The sequence below is a fragment of the Salmo salar genome, chromosome 20, assembly GCF_965601325.2.
Source record: "Salmo salar chromosome 20, fSalSal1, whole genome shotgun sequence".
NCBI classification, from domain to species: domain Eukaryota; kingdom Metazoa; phylum Chordata; class Actinopteri; order Salmoniformes; family Salmonidae; genus Salmo; species Salmo salar.
The window spans coordinates 7,697,413-7,711,916 of record NC_138310.1 but is presented as its reverse complement, the minus strand read 5'-3'; the positions used below and the strand labels follow the sequence as shown (position 1 = coordinate 7,711,916).

The window sequence follows — 14,504 nt, the reverse complement described above, 5'->3', positions numbered from 1 at the left end:
AAAATAGAAGGGGCTCTGAATTTTTCCCGAATGCACCGTAATTGACTGTCATAAAAATTATTATTGAAATAACTGCGCAGGGAATCTAGAGGTCGTTCTGTTCTTTGGATTACATCACATTGTGTTCATCCCAAATGTCACCCTATTATTCCCTTAAAGTGATGGTCCAGAACTTTTGTATAATTTCAGCCAGTGGTTTTGAAAGTGGTGCTCACGAGACAAAACAGGTCCCTGTTTTTTGTGTACTACATCAATTGATATGATATTTTACGAATCTAATTCAAACAATATGTTACAAATTTGTTGTGCTTAACATCCTGGACTGCATCTTTAATAGTGTACTTCTTAGTGGGCCCTGGTCGAAAGTAGTGCACTAGGGAATAGGGTGCCATTTGATACACCCTATTGTTCATGCCTTTACCTTTGGAACCACTAGTCATGAAACACTCACTTCTACCTGTCAATTTGGACATGTTGACTGTAGTTGAAGTGTATAGATAATGTTAAAATGTGCTGTCACGTGCTGTTTTGGTTGTTGATTATCATTCTCACTCACCTTTCACTCAGAACACTGCAGCAGCTGTTGATGTAGAAATGTCCTGTAGGCCTTTAACCACAAACAAAATTCTCTATATTTTTTTTATGAATCAAGTAAGTTGATGTCATGCATTATCTTAGCTCTGGTCCACAGCGTAGTGTGCATTCTTCCACTACGCTCACCGTGCACTAAGCACTGGACCAGAGTTAACATTATCAATAAGTGATGATTGACATGTGTGCTGTCTCTCTCTCCCTGTTAGGATCTGGCCTTAACCTGAGCGACAACGAGTCGATCCACGGGAGCCATGATGGTGGGAGTACGGCCCCATCCCAGATCGTTGAACTAAGACGCATCCCCATCGCCGACACACACCTTTAACCTCCCACGTTTTTATACCACAGAGAAAAACACAACAGTATTTTTATATTTCTACTGCCTTTGCACTAAAACATCCCGATTTTTGAAATTTTTTTTTAGAAAAGTTGTAGTTTTTTCGTTAGCTGTTTGATATCATGAAACCCGGTGATGTTTTTATGTCTGTTTTTATATATGAATATATAAATGTTTTACTAAATTAATTTGTGAAAGTCCTTGATGGAGTTTTTGAAGTTGATTTTATCTCTCCTTGGATGTAAACATTTTGTAAAGTTTTTAGGACACGAGCCAGCACCCTCAAACCTGCTGCTAAGGTTTGTGTAACATTGTTAATAAATAATTCATCAGCTATTTTACATTGGGCTGTCTTGATTAAATTTGTCCGCCTGTGATTGCGTTTGGAGCGGCTGGCAGCAGTCTATGGTCTGTCAACAGTTGGGCATAAAGAGAGGAGAGCTTGTGTGAGAGTTGCGTAACGCAGGATGTGGAATTGCTGAGTCGCTGTGGGGTCAGACTAGAGGACACTGTGAATGCATGCAGTCTCCTGGGGGAATTTCACAAACTTGTTCTACACAGTCTGAGTGATCTGGTCCTGGGAGATCAGGTCTGGACATTTCTGCTTGGGTCTGCAAAAGAGGCGGGAGGTGGAAATATGGAGTATGGATGTGGAGTATGAAAGTTCATATTGAGCATGTAGATGAAATCTAATGCCTGATGATCCTCATGAAGTGTGCCAAACCTGTAAATGTACTGCATGTACACGATCAGGATACAAGGTCAAACACTGAAGCATTTGTCAGACAATAGACTATTCATGGATTACACGTTACATCACTTCAAAAGCTCTATGACAAGGGACAGTTCAGATAACAAATTCAATTATCCAAACTAAAATGTCAAAAAAAGGAGCCCGTTTCATCTGCAAAGTGAGAGCCAGTTAACTAGGCAAGTCAGTTAAGAACTAATTCTTATTTACAATGACGCCCTGCCCTGGACAATGCTGGGCTAATTGTGCACAGCCCTGTTGGACTCCCAATTAGAGCCAGATATGATACAGCCTGGATTCAAACCAGGGACTATAGTGACAGCTCTTGCACTGAGATGCAGTGCCTTAAACCGCTGCGCCACTCAGGAGCCCAATGAGTGTGTTCACTGTTCAACTTGGAACTGTAAACTCAGTGGTTACTTTACCCTGACCTCTGACCTCAAAAATTGCTAGACTTGGTTAATGGATAGAATAGAAACTAGTTTTTTGGGGGCCAAAACTGAGAGACAGAGGGAGAATTACTAACATAATATGAATGTAGTCCATTTGGATTGTTTGACACTAAGAACAGCAGCTAATATGCTCTCCAGACATGGCCTACCCCTTATTCATTTAGTTAATGAGCTTACAGTTCCAGACAAACATTGGAAGGACTGTAGCCTGCCTGATATGATGCTACTACTACTGCTGCTATTACAGTACATGAAAAACAAGCCATAACCAGTGACTAGTGGTTACCAGTATTTCAGGTCAGGAGCTCTAACGGAAATGCATTACAAAAGGGTTGGGGCGTCTAAACTCCCTCTATGCTGCTGAGGTAATTTATGTATGAAGGGCAACAAGGTTGGAGGCTCCACAGTCTACACATTGAAAGCTAAGACCTATTCATCTGCCACTCTGTTCATATTTGTAGGAAACAAAGAGGGTCCCTGGATGTGTCTCAACTGTGAGTAAGTGCTGGGTCTGGTTTCGCTGGCTTTCTTAGCAGACGTAAGGGAGAATAGAGCACATTGGGATATTTTGTTTCTGCCTTATTCGAGCTCACCTCCTGGTCTCACCCTGGCGGTTCCTTTACGTACCTAGTGGACACTTACAGTTGAAGTCGGAAGTTTACATACACCTTGGCCAAATACATTTAAACTCAGTTTTTCACAATTCCTGACATTTAATCCTAGTACAAATTCACTGTTTTAGGTCACTTAGGATCTTCACTTTATTTTAAGAATGTGAAATGTCAGAATAATAGTAGATAGAATGATTTATTTCAGCTTTTATTTCTTTCATCACATTCCCAGTGGGTCAAAAGTTTACATACACTCAATTAGTATTTGGTAGCATTGCCTTTAAATTGTTTAACTTGGGTCAAACGTTGTGGGTAGCCTTCCACAAGCTTCCCACAATAAGTTGGGTGAATTTTGGCCCATTCCTCCTGACAGAGCTGGTGTAACTAAGTCAGGTTTGTAGGCCTTCCTGACTGATGTCTTGAGATGTTGCTTCAATATATCCACATAATTGTCCTACCTCATGCTGCCATCTATTTTGTGAAGTGCACCAGTCCCTCCTGCAGCAACGCACCCCCACAACATGATGCTGCCACCACCGTGCTTCATAGTTGGGATGGTGTTCTTCGGCTTGCAAGCCTCCCCCTTTTTCCTCAAAACATAACGATGGTCATTATGGCCAAACAGTTCTATTTTTGTTTCATCAGACCAGAGGATATTTCTCCAAAAAGTACGATCTTTGTCCCCATGTGCAGTTGCAAACCGTAGTCTGGGTTTTTTATGGCGATTTTGGAGCAGTGGATTCTTCCTTGCTGAGTGGTCTTTCAGGTTATGTCAATATAGGACTCGTTTTACTGTGGATATAGATATTTTTGTACCTGTTTCCTCCAGCATCTTCACAAGGTCCTTTGCTGTTGTTATGGGATTGATTTGCACTTTTTAACACCAAAGTACGTTCATCTCTAGGAGACAGAACGCGTCTCCTTCCTGAGCGGTATGACGGCTACGTGGTCCCATGGTGTTTATATGTGTGTACTATTGTTTGTACAGATGAACGTGGTACCTTCAGGCATTTGGAAATTTCTCCCAAAGATGAACCAGACTTGTGGAGGTCTACAATTTTTTTTCTGAGGTCTTGGCTGATTTCTTTAGATTTTCCCGTGATGTCAAGCAAAGAGGCACTGAGTTTGAAGGCAGGCCTTGAAATACATCCACAGGTACACCTCCAATTTACTCAAATTATGTCAATTAGCCTATCAGAATCTTCTAAAGCCATGGCATAATTTTCAGGAATTTTCCAAGCTGTTTAAAAGGCACAGTCAACTTTGTGTATGTAAACTTCTGACCCACTGGAATTGTGATACAGTGAATTATAAGTGAAATAATCTGTCTGTAAACAATTGTTGGAAAAATGACTTGTGTCATGCACAAAGTAGATGTCCTAACCGACTTGCCAAAACGAAAGTTTGCTAACAAGAAATGTATGGAGTGGTTGAAAAAGCGAGTTTTAATGACTCCAACCTAATGTAATCTGTAACTTCAACTGTATATGACGCACTGAGGAAAAAAAATGACCTATGTATCTATAATGGAGGGTGGAGAAGTATCGAAGCCATTCTTACGCCGTACTAAGAGCAACCTTGATTTTGTGTGATGAGTTGTCTACTGGCAGAGATGCTGACGGCACCCCAAATCTAGTCCTGAAATGTCTGTTACTGTATTCAAACACTAAATTCTTCTGAAAGGGCAACTGCATAACAGGCTACATTTAATTGACAAAAAGCTTTTACTGTATCTTGTAACTCAGCAGTAAGCAATGCTTTCTTCCATTTACACTGTCCTCACCACACCAGCTCATCCCCAGCTTGTACAGGACTCATTTCAGCAGAACTGAACAATAAAATTACGCAACATGAAACAATTTCAAAGATTGAACTGAGTTACAGTTCATATTCGGAAATCAGTCAATTTAAATAAATTAATTAGGCCCTAATCTATGGATTTCACATGACTATACAGATCTGTTGATCACAGATGCCTTAAAAAAAAGGTAAGGGCATGGATCAGAAAACTAGTCAGTATCTGTGTGACCACCATTTGCCTCATGCAGCGCGACACATGTCATTCGCGTAGAGTTGTTCAGGTTGTTGATTTGAGGCCTGTGAAATGTTGTCTCACTGCTCTTCAATGGATGTGCGAAGTTGCTTTATATTGGTAGGAGTTGGAACACGCTGTCGTACACATTGGTCCAAAGCATCCCAAACATGCTCAATGGGTGACATGTCTAGTGAGTATGCAGGCCATGGAAGGATTGGGATATTTTCAACTTCAAGGAATTGTGTACAGATCCTTGCAACATGGGGCCATGCGTTATCATGCACAAAAGTTGAGAGGGCTCTTTTATTTCAGCTCATGAAAGATGTGACGGATCCCAACACTTTACATGTTACGTTTATATTTTTGTTCAGCGTAGTTTGATGTGATGAGAAGGTTGGGATGTTGTTTTGTCTCTTAAATGCAGCCCTTATACTGTAACAATATGTTTTGTTCATCTAACATAAGGTTTCAGATCAACTTTGTCCTTTTAAACTTTCAAACGCCACAGTTTGCTCTCTCCCTCTTGAGGAAGTAACCTGGGTAGCAATCCGAACTCTTTTGATTAAACGCTTCCAGCCTCAATACTTTGATTTGAACATTTAAATGTGCAATATTTATTTCGCGTTTTGGTGACATACTGTAATTGTTATCACTCTGTGGCCTGGTGTAATTTATGCAGGGAGTCCTACCACAGATTTGACTGTTTGTGGTCTGTGGGTCCTGGCCGGTGTCCAGTAGCATAGCACAACCACCGGCGAACACTTGTCATCAGCCACTTAGGTCAGGAGTTATGAGGGGAGCTGCAGCAGAAATAGATCTTTGGACTCTTTCCATTCTCAAAAAGTCCTTTGCTGTGTGGAAATGTGTTTACCATTGGCTCTGAGAAGAATGGCTGTGAGTGAATGAGGCACATGGGTTTAGGGAAATGTATAGTTTGTATCATGCATTTAGAAAGAATGTTTTTATGAGGTTAATGTATTGTCTCAAGTGTAAACAAGTTTGAAACGACAGGCTGTAAGGGCAATGGGACAGTTCCTGTCCCAGGTCTTGAGTGTGAAAGGCCTATGAACTCAGATCTTGCCTGGTGACTCATCCTATCTCCCAGTCACCAGCCCTCCTCACAGTGATTCAGCACTTTCCCACCAGAACACTTTTGCTCTCTCTCGCTCTGAGAAAAATCGCCTGTTCTTTTCTAAGCCTGTGCTCCCTTTTTCACAAAATGCACACACAAATATACAGGAGCCATGTGCACAGACTCAGGCTTGATTTATTAAACAACACACAGTGGACTTATACTAATTATGTTCTGGCTTCTTTGGGATGAACTGAAACAAGCACCACTGTTCTATACCAGACAGTTACCATATATACACTGAACAAAAATATAAACACAACATGTAAAGTGTTGTTCTCATGTTTCATGAGCTGAAATAAAAGATCCCAGAAATGTTCCGTATGCAAAAATAAAGCTTATTACTCTTAAATGTTGTGCACAAATTTGTTTACATTCCTGTTAGTGAGCATTTCTCCTTTGCCAAGATAATCCATCCACCTGACAGGTGTGGCAGAACAAGAAGCTGATTAAACAGCGTGATCATTACACAAGTGCGCCTTGTGCTGGGGGCAATAAAAGGGCCACTTGAAAATGTACAGTTTTGTCACACACAATGCCACAGATGTCTCAAGTTTTGAGGGGTCCGTGCAATTGGCATGCTGACTGGGGGAATGTTCACCAGAGCTGTTGCCAGATAATTTAATGTTAATTTCTCTACCATAAGCCGCCTCCAACGCCCAACTGGCCTCACAACCACAGACCACGTGTAAGGCATTGTGTGGGAGAGCAGTTTGCTGATGTCAACGTTGAACAGAGTGCCCGATGGGGGCGGTGGGAATATGGTATGGGCAGGCATAAGTTACGGACTACGAACCCAATTGCATTTTATCAATGGCAATTTGAATGCGCAGAGTACCGTGACGAGATCCTCATGTTTCAGCATGATAATGCACGGCACCATGTCGCAAGGATCTGTACACAATTTCTGGAAGCTGAAAATGTCCCAGTTCTTCCCTGGCCTGCATACTCACCAGACATGTCACCCACTGAGTATTTTTGGGATGTTCTGGATCAACATGTACGACAGCGTGTTCCAGTTTGCACCAATATCCATCAACTTCGCACAGAAGGGGAGTGGGACAACAGTTCACAGGCCACAATCAACAGCCCGATCAACTCTATGTGAAGGAGATGTGTCACGCTGCATGAGGCAAATTGTGGTCACACCAGATACTGACTGGTTTTCTGATCCACACCTCTACCTTTTTTTAAGGTGTCTGTGACCAACAGATGCATATCTGTATTCCCAGTCATGTGAAATCCATAGATTAGGGCCTAATTCATTTATTTCAATAGACTGATTTCCTTATATGAACTATAACTAGTCAAATCTATGAAATTGTTGCATGTTGCGTTTATATTTTTGTTCAGTATAAGTTCGCAATGCACACCAGGTGAATAGGATTGTAAAATGTAACCAATGTTTCTTTTTAGTTCACTTGACTCGATGGATGGATCATGTTATGACAATGTCTTTACATGGTTGATATGTTCCTTTTTGTTTGGCAGTGGAACGGTGGCAGTGGAACGGTATCGCATGAAGTTTGATAATGTCAGCGTTTCACCATTTTGTATAGCCTTTCCTTTCTCCATATCTTTTTCAGCACCGCACCTGTGAGATAGATATCTATTCAGTCCAGTTAGCATTCTTCAAGATACCTGTGTTTGAATGTGCGACCATGGGCTATTCAGGGCTTTTTTTTGTGAACACACACCGCCTCTCATTCATCACAATAGTGTGACCTGGTTTCAAATAATGTGTCTGAAAACACTCTTTGTCAACCACATTGATGTGACCAGACAAGACAATAGAAGGTCATGGATTCTACTGTCATTAAGATAACTCAAAAGACTTTATGTTTTTCTATACCACAATTTGCCTGGTCTTTGAAGACGTTCATACCCTAGAAATTCTTGACTACATGGCAATGAATTGACTATGAGTAAAATGAGTTAATAGTTTACACAGTTAGACCGTAATGTATATGGCTCTGTAGGCTATTTGGCATGTGTGAGCTTGTGCAAAAAGTTTTTCCCTTAACTCACAATTACTCCTGTGTTCCTACTCTACATAGGCATTGGCATAAGTCAATTCCTTAACAAATCACCTCCCGCTGATGTTTGTTGAACAGCCAATGGCTCGTTTAGGCTCATTCGCAGTTCATGGATGCTCTTCTGACTGAAGAAGCAGATGCAAGAGATAGAGAGCAAGGTTTAGCGTGCATCACTTGATTAAATTAACCGGAATCTAAAGACTAAATGTGTACAGTGTTACCGCACATCGTAATCCTTTCACATTGCCATTGAGGATTCTATTGAAAATAAATGTTATGTCATATCGAAACGGTACAGGAAAAACTATAGAGGCATGGATGTTCAGTTGCCAAGGCACATGTCATGGTAGCTCTAATCCAATGCGGACCAGAGCTAATTTCATAGTATCTTGATGACAATACAACAAGCATATACTGTAGAATCAGGCTCTTTTAGAGAAATGATTGGATAAGCACTTAAGTTTACGACATGCTCTGCTCTTAAGAAAGCAGTCTGTAAAACGTCTATGATTTGTGTTTCTGTAAAGCTCGTGTGACCCCGCATATTACAAATGGGCCCTTTGACAGCTAAAGGATCCCTGTGTCTCGGAACATCTTTTTCAGAAAAGGGACCCCAAAGCAAACTTCGCTGGGGTCACAGAGTCAGTGCTGTGTGAATTTATGTCAATTTAGAGCTTTACAACCCCACTGTGATGGGAAGGGACCGGCGCAGGATGAGAACCCACAGGTTGGTAGGAGATGAGTGGCTCTCTAAGTCTGCAACGTGCCTGGGTGTCTGCTCTCCCTGGCTGATTGATGTGTTCTGAAAGCAAGCAGGGCCTCATTAAGGCTATACGATCACAGGCTGTACTACCAAAGCATTCCTTATCGCACAGTCACATGCCAATGGCTTTGAAAGCTGTTGAAAGAGCAGGTTAGAGGGGCGGTGGAGGATGTGAGGAGGAAGCATTAGTCAAAATGCATGTCAAAATGAAGGGCATACAAATGTGAAAGGACTGTGCTGTGCAGAGTACTGTTCTATCACGATGTCCCGTACACTGACATCATCACTAGAATCTTCTCATTTACATGTCGTCTAGTTCTGGTCCTGGGGTCGATCTCATTGGCCCTCAAGGACTCTGGTTGTCACAGTGATCCACTAGGTTATCCAGTGCTTACAAAGAGAGGGGGGTGTAGTATTGGAGGGGGTAGGTTTGATAGCAGGTTGGATGAGGAGAGAATAAAACAGGTGACAGAGGATAGGATATAGATCAGGCTATGATTGGATGGTTCAGTACAGGCATCTGCATTTTTATGAGGTGTGTAGTGGCCAATGTATTTACAGTCAGACAATAACATACAGTATGTATTCAGGGTAGCCTATAGGTCCTGTAGAATAAGTGTAATGTAAATAAGACCGGCCAGTGAGGAGAGGACTAAATCACTTAAACTTCTTTGACTTAAAATGAATTTAACACGTTTAGTAGACTGGAGGCTATCTAAGGTCAGGGTAAAGTGATAGCTAAAAACAAACATGCTATTAAGATAAATGAGTACCACCTGAGCAGATCGAATTTCCTGAGTGGCCAGACAGTTGACCCAGTTTTTATATCAAGCCACTGACACCTCAGTCCGATAACGTGACCTTTTGGCACTTTCCGTACCACCCCATCAAATGTCAAAGGGCTTTGATTGACATGCCTTAGTGAGGGCCAAAACGCACAGATCCCCATGAACGTTTTGAGCCATGTTGAAACACAACCCTCTCCGACATTGGCCTAATTGGAGGGGGGGGTCGGAATCTAGCCGAAGTCACTGGAACATATGGCGTGCGAAACCCACCGTCTGGTTGGCAGAAACCCACAGCGGTCTGTGACAGGGACTGGTTAACCCTTCGTCACACAGGAAGCCAGGGTCCTGCACAGACAGCTTGGATTTTATGTTTAACCCGTCCGCGGGCTGGGAATAGATACTGGGTTTGGCGGGCCTACAGTATGAGTTGTTTTGCTATAGCTGTTGACCAAAGCTCTTCGCCTGAAGCGGTTCAACTTACTACTACCACACAAGGCTCAGTCTATAAGCAGTTGTGTTTAATCCAGCACTGCTTTAGGTTATGAGGAATCATAATGAATAGATATTTTCAATGTGGCAGTACAGTGTATGCATGTCTCACTGCTATCATAGAGGACTGAACTGGCTTTACCCCTGGCCCTCTTGTATAATTGTGTCCTGCTCGTCTCCATGTGACACAGTACGTGTGTGTGTGTGTGTGTGTGCGTGTGTGTGTGTGTGCGTGCCTGCGTGCGTGTGTGGGTGTGTGTGCAGCTGCAAATTAGCAGATGACATGCAGGGCCCTGATAAAGCATTCCAGCCCCAACAGCTATCGGTGCCAAGGAGAACACTGAGTCACAAAGTGGCCTCTAAGCGTGGTCATCGAGCCAGTCTCAACCAGTTTGGTTTATCATTCGCCACTTCTGCTGCCCCGCGACAAGGAGAGACACACCTTAATTAAGGAACAGAGCCATTGATATGGAGGAGGAGAGACCCTGAGCAGGCTGCACTGGGTCACCCTGATCCACTGTAAATAGGCGAGTGCTTGCAGGGCCATCTCAGAGAGGGGCACAAGGACAGGCAGGGATGGGGACAGGGGCTGAATATCTTTCACATATCTAGTTTGCTGCTTGGTTGGACTTCGAGGTAGAGTCAGTTTCTCTGGGTGAAAGGAACAGACAGTAGTGGTTAGCATGATAGTGGGAAAACTCAGCAGTAACCACAGTGAGAGACCATGTGCAACAGGATGTGACACATCAAAGAGCCACGGTCACAATGACTCCCCTGTGTGCCAGACACAGCCGGTCTTACCCGGTTAGATCCAGCGGCTGCAACTGTGTCTCAGAAACCGGTCCAGTCAAGTTTTTTCTGCAGGTCGTCCCACAACATTTCTTTTAAACACAAAAAGCATATCCCATCTAGGGCCTTAGGGTGGGTTGTTGACTGAGAACAAAGAAGCCAATGTGAAGTTAACAAGGAGAAGTAACATGAAATACAGAGTTAGAGGCCTCCTGACATCAGAGCTGCAATGCCAGGCTACAGAAAGTCACCTAAATATTTTAAGGAGTGCACACAATCACATCCAGGTCATACTATAGACAGGTTTAGTACAGTTTATCCAGGGTAACGGTGCTGGTTTGCATAATCTTTGTTTCACAAGTCTCAAACACTAGGCCTTAATATTGAGTTTGCATATCAGGTCAATATTGGTCATCCTTAACTGCCTGTTGAAAAATAAAGTTTTGCGCAATGAACATAACCCTGCTTCTCCAATAACAATCTAACAACAAAAGAGCCCACAACTTTAGAGAATGTTCCTTTAAGAGTCTCATTAGGTCATTACCATAGGAATGTTCCAGTGATATCCAAGGACTGTTTCCAAGAAACAATTCCCTTAATGTCAAACAGAACTTACCCAGAACGTGGTTACCATGTTCTCAGAATATTCAATGTTAAGGTTCTAGACATGTTTCATTGGAATGTTGCAAGAATATTCCAGTGTCCAGTTTTCTGAGGGTTAGGAGAATTTTCCATCAATGTAACACCAAACATACGCAGAACATGATTGCCATGTTCTCTGAATAGAAGTTATTCATGTTCTAGTCACATTTCATGGGACGTGGCTAGAACGTTAATGTGTTCAAGTACGTTTTTGTCTCGAGGTTTTCGTCTAGTTCCCGGCATCCCTAAAGACATTTTGTTTCATTACACATCACTCCTTGTCACTGTTGCTCAGCTTGACTTGAGCGCCACAAAAGTCTATACCAGCAAGTGTTTTTCTATGCTAATGTGACCTTTTTATACTCTGCATACTTCTTAGGTCAAACTGTTTGTAAGTGACATTGCAGCAGCGGTGGAAATAGAAAGGGAACAGCTACCCCACTGGGCACGCACTGGTTGAGTCTCTGTTTCCACATCATTTCAATTCAATTACTTTGAACCAACTTGGAATAGACTCAATTAACGTCTTTGCCCAGTGGGACATGCTTTAGCTTTGAGATAGTTAGCAGTTAACTATCTGGCTATTCTGATGATGTCTGAGATCCTTATCAGAACAAGGTGTTCATGGCTCGGTTCCAAGCCAATAGCCTAAGATCAGTCTCCTTATTAACATATGGTTATTTGAAAGCTGGCTCGGCATTGACTTAGGTTGTTGTTATTGTCTCCACAAGCAATCACACACTGACCTGCAGGATTACTGCAGTAAATCTGAAATTAATCATGAAAGGCTTCAAAGCTCAGCTAGAAACGTGGCAGAGGAAATGCGCAAATACCCTGGATACAAAGCTTTAGGGCAGGCTTGAGAAAAACAGATTCTGCAGTGGCCTACTTCTAGTAGTCCACTAGGCCTTCCTATCATGCTGGCTCTGAGGACCAGTATGGTGTCCAGTTGTACTCTCTATGACATATTCACATTCTGAACAGAATAGGTTTAGGTTTCAAATGGATTGTTCTGCTTTGGTGCTGCTGCATTAAAACGAATGGCCTTGAAATTGATTTCAAAGTCCCACCCTGCCTCTTGTAGAATTATATAATCTTTTTCAGGGAAATCCTCCCCTCAAGAGTGTAACTAAGACAAGGGCGAGTCCCGAATGGAAAAATATTTCTTACCTTTGATCAGGGCCATAGGGCTCTGGTCAAACGTAGTGCAGTATATAAGGAATTGGGTGCCTTTTGGGACACCATTTAAATCTACCAGGCCAGCCATTATTAAATAACCTGCTCTATATAAACCAGAAAACTTGTTAAAGTATATTACATTTACATTTACATTTAAGTCATTTAGCAGACGCTCTTATCCAGAGCGACTTACAAATTGGTGCATTCACCTTATGATATCCAGTGGAACAACCACTTTACAATAGTGCATCTAAATCTTTTAAAGGGGAGGGGTTAGAAGGATTACTTTATCCTATCCTAGGTATTCCTTACTTTATCCTGACTATAACGTGCATCAATCCATGTATTATCCATATACAGTTCTTGACACAGCAATAGTTTCACACATCATCACCCATCTGATTAACTGTGTTAAGTACATGGGTAGGATGAGAAACGCTTTTCTCAGAATCCCCAGTACAGTCATTCACAGTTCACACTACCCTGAGTGCACTCAGTCAGTAGCGTGAAACGTGGTCTGGACTGGCACATGGACAGATTGAAGGTGTCTGGAGAGGATTGCACTGGTATGTGTAATACATTCCTCACAAGCAACTCAGCAAGCGATGATGTTGAGCAAGCCTGCCAAAGTCTTTTGTCTTTCTATTGTGGTCTCCTGAAACTGGCTGCCAAAAACTGAGTCAGATGAGACGTTTTTTTATTTGGCACCTCGTCCCAGTGATCACAGTGAGTCACGGAACTGGAGTAAACTGGACTGCCCTTGTCCCAAAGTGACTCTAACTTTCACTTCTCACTGTGTGGGGGATGGATAGGGACCATAGAAAAACAGATAGACAGATGGGTTCACAGATGGACAAATGTTACGTTCCCCAGTTTCTGTGTTGTTGTGGGTTTGTTTGTGTGTGTATTTCAGGAAATGGCTTCCTGGAATCCTAAAGCAGCTGATTGGAGCTCTGACCCTTCCCTCTCGTCAGGGGAAACAGCTGTCTCTTCATTACCAACTCCTTCTCCAGCTTGAAAAAAAGACAGTGTTCCTTCATCAGGGATGAGAGCTTCTTTTTATGTCCTGTGTTGATTGTTGTGGTGGTCAGTAAAAGTTTTGCGGATGCTATTTAGTAGCCGCTCCTTCGGAGGTATGTGTATGCCAATAGGACTTAGTGTTTTTGGTTATTGAAATTGTTCACTTAAAGTATTGGTAATTATTCTGTTTCATTTGTTCCCAGGGGGGAAGGGGAACGCACCTTGGGAGTGTTTAAGCAAGAGGCCTGCGGGCATACATAACCCATAGTATTTAATCTGTCTATGCACACTAGGTAAGACCTGGGCAGACCACCTCCTGTTTTTTGGTTAGCGTGCCAGGTGGTGCTTAAGGTTAGGTAAGAAGTGGGAAGGCAGGTAAGGTAGGAGAGGGGACTCTTTAACTGTTACTTTTACTTGCTTTGGTTCCGTCCAGCCCCTTTTCCCTGCATTACCATGTTAATGAATAAAGAATTCCCTGTAAATGGTATTTTTCTCTGCCTCTGTCGTTCTTCCCCACACCTACGATCACATACTTTTTTCACTCCACGGGGAGTTGAGATGCAGCGGGGTGTTGCATTCCCTCCTCCAAGAGATGTATGTAACAGCAAAGACATATATTACATAGAGGGGGGCCCTGAGAGAGAGAGAGAGAGAGAGAGAGAGAGAGAGAGAGAGAGAGAGAGAGAGAGGAGAGAGAGAGAGAGAGAGAGAGAGAGAGAGAGAGAGAGAGAGAGAGAGAGAGAGAGAGAGAGAGAGAGAGAGAGAGAGAGAGAGAGAGAGAGAGAGAGAGAGAGAGAGAGAGAGAGAGCATTAGAGACTAAACTTTGGTCTCCATGGTGCGCCATGGAGCTTCTGTCAGAAGACAGACTAGAGTTCCCCAGCCACA

General features: G+C 42.6%; 1 protein-coding gene across 1 annotated transcript in view; it reads left to right on the top strand.

The window, feature by feature from the left end:
* The window catches only part of adgrv1 (adhesion G protein-coupled receptor V1), a 197,173-nt gene extending 195,901 nt beyond the window's left edge, over positions 1 to 1,272 (top strand). Inside the window, exon 90 of the mRNA XM_014160914.3 lies at positions 801 to 1,272. Within this exon, the coding sequence (XP_014016389.3) occupies positions 801 to 919 (119 nt within the window). The 3' untranslated portion in view covers positions 920 to 1,272. The remainder of the gene's footprint in view (positions 1 to 800) is intronic.
* Positions 1,273 to 14,504: the final 13,232 nt, after the last annotated feature.